Source organism: Camellia sinensis, chromosome 2 (assembly GCF_055761805.1).
Source record: "Camellia sinensis isolate YWXY chromosome 2, ASM5576180v1, whole genome shotgun sequence".
Classification (NCBI taxonomy): Eukaryota; Viridiplantae; Streptophyta; class Magnoliopsida; order Ericales; family Theaceae; genus Camellia; species Camellia sinensis.
In genome coordinates this window covers 79,222,660-79,227,394 of record NC_138962.1, presented here as the reverse complement: position 1 = coordinate 79,227,394, position 4,735 = coordinate 79,222,660, and the positions used below count along the sequence as shown (strand labels likewise).

Below are 4,735 nucleotides of genomic sequence, written 5' to 3'. Positions count from 1 at the left end.
AAGGAAGGTTAATTGTTGCAATCTACTGGAACAAAATGTTAAGATCAAGGAGCCAAGGCCAGGTCAAAGTGCATGATCTACGAACAGTTCTTCGAAAAAGGAATTAGGTGGGTGGTCAAACATGAAATATGGATGATGTTAAGGAAATCATGTCTTGTTGAGAAAATCATGAGTTTAGATTACTCTTCTCTCTCTCTCTAAGCCTATAAATAAGCTAAGAGAGATTAAAAAAAGAAAAGAATATCCAACAGAATTCACACATCGTGATTATTAGGAGTAGGTTCTATCAATTAGGAGTAGCTACTTAAGCAACAAAGTTTAGGAATATTTTATCTATAGCAAGTTACTTTTTTCCTGTCGATCATTGTATTTTCAGATTTTTTTGTTTTTGTTTAAATTCATGTAACTTGTGACGAGTGACAATTAATTTTGATTAATATAATTTTAGTTACTTTTGCTCATTTTCTTTTTCATTTATTTTTCTCCAAAGAAATCATTGAATTGTTCAAGGTAAAAATGCAACCACATGCTTTATCTTTTATTGTTTTGTGAAAATTAAGTGTTTTTTTGTCGATTGACCTTAAAACAAAATTTTGCTAACAGAAACATTAAGAAAAATGCATTTTCACGAGTTATTAAAACAAGTTTTCACTTTCTTTTTGCTCTCCCGCCACCCATGATCACTACCACCACGACCCACTATCGACAACCTCTACCCAATTGTTGGCGACCTCCAGCCACTTTTAAAGTGGTTCTTTAGTTCTCGACCAGACACCATTGTGGCCTCCGACAACCTTTTGGCGGTGCTCTAGGCATCCTGCGAACTTTGACAACTTTTCAGAGGTAAGTTCATTGTGAGAAAATGATTAAGACTTCTAAATTATCGCAATTTCACTGTAAGAAAATGATTAAGACTTCTAAATTTTCATATTCACCATTATGTTTAGATCATAAATTTGAATAGAAATTTAGAAAATGAATTGAAAATGAAGGGGAAAAAATAGTTTATATTTCATTTACATTTGTCATATTTTTTCTATTTCTTTTTCTAAATCCTTAATCAAATTCATGATTCAAACACAACTTAATTTTGTTTCTTATGACTCGGACCGTTGAATGTCAATTGTTGATTGTTTGGGAATGAACCAACTAAGATTCATCCTTTATTTATTTATTTATTTATTTTCATTTTTTTATTTGGGATTGTAGGTGTGTGATTCCCCAACAATACTACTGGTACTTGGAATTCCCCATCCAATTATTGAATAAATAGACACAATTTTATAGTAATTTTGAAAGAAATAAAGACCTTCAACATCAAATTTTAAAAACAAATTAACAGAAAGAAGACATTTCAAGTTTCTATGTTCACATTAAACCACTAGTGTAAAGGACTCCAGTTGCAGGCAACCAGTGATCTCCTGATATGAAGTTGGAGACAGTGAAGTTAACCGCATCCGTCGCGCTTATCACATGGTAACCAGGCCAAGTAACCCTGTTAGTAGTACTCGACCCCGGTCCTCTATTGTTGTATTCTGCATAATACAATGTGTCCAATGCAAAAGTCCCGGACCAGACAGCCCAACCAGCTGGATTAATTAAGCTATCCATGAAAGATTGCATATAAACAGTTCTCGAGTACAACTGCCATGGCCTGCCCAAGTATGTTTGTGTTTTGCCATTGTCCGCTGCCAAGTCAGGGGCAGCTATAATGGTACAATTTTGTATTGAAGTACCGGTATTCTGGTTTATATCTGTCCTGCCTTGTGCGGTGATTGTATTAAACTGGCCTTGCATGGGAAGCCGCGGATACACATTGCAATTTTGGAAAACAACGGCTGCATTTCCAAATATGAAATCCACCGTGCCGTAGATATCGCAGTGGCTGTAGAATTGCCTCATAGAATGGGTTAACAAGGTGTCTTGGTAGCCTTTAATACTGCAGTTGTAGAAGGTGGACAAATCAGCATTGTTTAAAAGTACCACTGCTTGCTGCTTTATTGCTCCTGCTGTGTTTTGAATGGTTATGTTTATTGCCACAAATCCTGGTCCAACTACAGCTGCAATTGAAGTATTCATTGAGAATGTAAGATGTAGTTAGTTTTGAATTGCTTGAATGTAATTGACTAGATTTGATTTATAGTAAAGTTGAGCATGTGTAACAATAGATTAGGATTGTACGTCGTGGAAACTTAATCAAGAAATAACTAGGTCAAATTTTCATTTGTTTTCAAATTTATATCATGTTGTCTCAAAATACTGATAATTATTAACTTGTATATGAATCTCGAGGTATAGTCCAATGGCAAATGTTTTGAATAGAGGAACAAAGGGATTGGGTACAGAAGATCTTGTATTGATATAGGGATTTTCTGATTATATTTGAATCATAGGTGGTAAACTATTCCACTCTCAAATCACAGAGGAGTAAAATAATTTTTTCCCTTATAGATAATTATTTATAAATGATGAGAATAAAAATTTGTTAAATGTGAAATAATTATGTAAAATTGAATGTTGATTGTAATATTTTAGTTTTTTAATTTTTTTACATTGAAGAAAATTAAATGAGGGTTAATTGGTAAAAAGTTCATTCCTATAAGGTCATATCCCATTTATTCCAATGTTTATTTATTTTTTTTGGCAATAATGACACGTTGAAAAATTGTCGGAAAAGTCACCGGCGATGGTGACAACGGGTGACAGTGAGGTGAATAAATATGTGATATTGAACAAATAAGTGACATATGTATAAATAGTGAGACATTTGAATAAATAGTTATATGAAAAGGTAATGCGTGTATATCTAATGACATATTTAAACAAATAGATAAATATGTATCTTTTTAGACCAATAATATTCTTTTAACTTAAAAAATATTTAACATAAGCCCAAGGGTTTCCTAAATGAACTTCTAGACTGAGTGGCAATAAATTGTATGTATTATATACATATAATTATTGATTATAAAAACATTGAAGATTTAGAGGTCAATATATAAAGAGAAATGTTAAGGATCATAAAAATTTTTTCATGAAAATGATCATGAAAGATTTGTAATCCTTAGATTATCTTGATTAGTGTGAGGTGTTTTATTTTAAATAGGATAATGCTAGGGACACCAAATTTTCTACCAAACAAATGACCAAATGTCTCACATGGGTGTGGACCCCACACCCATGTGAGACATTTGGTCATTTATGAAAGACTTTTCATGATACCTAACTTACCAAATGTTGGAGAACTATATGTAGTCCACCCATCAGCCACACTATGATTCCCTGTAATTACAGTCTTGTTAATGCCGTCTCCGACCATCATCAAGTACTGTTTGTTCTGTGCAATTGAAACATACTCTTCATATACTCCTCCAACCACATAAATCATGAAGTATCCCTGGTTAGCAGCAGTGTTGGTTGGCGCTGCCGCCACTGCATCGCTAATTGTCGTGAAGTTCCCACTCCCATGCTTGCTTACAACCACCATATTGTTCACCTTCACCTGACCGCCCCCACTCGTTTGCCAGAGCTTTCTTCCACTCATTGATTCATAAATCTTCTGGTGTTGGCTCGACATTTTCAGACCCAAGTGACCATATTTGGAAAACAATGACTCTCTTTCTGCTAGCCATCTGCCTTTTCTTGTTTTAGGAACGTAACCATGCTTAAACAGTGCAAGTGATACGCTGTACAACTTGTTTCCATCATCAAAAGGACTTAAAAAGTTGTTTTGAATGCTAGAGGGTGGAGTTGTGGCTTGAAGCCCATCCGAACATGTTTGATGGTTGGTCATAATGGCACTAAGCAAGGTATGTGTATCATCAGCTTGTGAACTTTGAAGGGTATCTGTAGAATCAATGGATTGAATAGTGGTCGACAAGAAATCCATGTTTAAGCCGAGGAGGGACTGGCAATCTTTGAGAGCACGAATGGTGGGTTGAGAGAGCCCATTTGGGAGTGTGAGGTAGCTATTGACCAATGAAAGGAAATGACTGGTTGTTTCTAGGGAATGGCGAATGGAAAACCGGGCGTAATCGTATATAGTGGAAGATTGGTTGTTTGGTAAAATGGATTGGCAGAAGAAAGGGTAAGGGGTGGAATTGCAAATGGCATCCGATGAGGTAGAGATTTTTGCAAGGGATGGAGAGAAGAAATGGAGGGCGAGAAAGAGAGACAGAAAGCAAATAGTAGAATGCATGGAAGCCATGTTTGTGATAGTTTAGTTTTGGTGTGGCAATGTAATGTGGGATGGACCATATATATACTACTAGTATTTCGATGCAAAACCATTTGAATTTAAATATGTGAAGTCAACTTCTATGTTTGCTAACAAGCGTGTTGATGTCGATATGCCTATCATTTTATGTTTTTGTTACTCCACAGTGAAGCTGGCAAGGAAATTAGTTTTTGGTGTAAGTTGTGGTGTGGAATGGACCAGATCAATCCAATCACCACCATGGCTATATCAAAAATCTATGCAACAATGTAATCTATACAACACTTCCCAAACAATCTCAGCATACAACTATATTGTAGATTAATTGGCCTTGAGCGTTTCTTAGCAATCTCATCTCTATCATTAGCCAATGGCGCTAGTATTTCTAGAAGAAATTTTATAACATTTGATATATTTTTTTGTGTTTAGCGCCAGAGTATTTTATTTTGGTACCTACTTTTTTTTTTTTTTATCATATCATTCACGATAAAAATTGTGTGTTGTGAAAAGTGAAATATA

The 4,735-nt window shown here is 34.9% G+C and overlaps 1 protein-coding gene across 1 annotated transcript; it reads right to left on the bottom strand.

The window, feature by feature from the left end:
- Positions 1-1,368: 1,368 nt before the first annotated feature.
- LOC114302686 (putative pectinesterase/pectinesterase inhibitor 7) lies at positions 1,369-3,577 on the bottom strand. Its single transcript, XM_028247728.2, has 2 exons — positions 3,232-3,577; positions 1,369-2,060 (listed from the first exon to the last, which is right to left on the bottom strand). The coding sequence occupies exons 1-2, from the start codon at positions 3,575-3,577 to the stop codon at positions 1,369-1,371; spliced, it is 1,038 nt and encodes a 345-aa protein (XP_028103529.2).
- Positions 3,578-4,735: the final 1,158 nt, after the last annotated feature.

What these genes read in the sequence shown, in the direction of transcription:
- LOC114302686 (XM_028247728.2), bottom strand. Translation starts at nt 3,577, where the DNA reads ATGTCGAGCCAACACCAGAAGATTTATGAATCAATGAGTGGAAGAAAG. An exon ending in ATATAGTTCTCCAACATTTG is followed by an intron (nt 2,061 to 3,231) that starts GTAAGTTAGGTA and finishes CTTCAATTGCAG; the next exon opens with CTGTAGTTGGACCAGGATTT.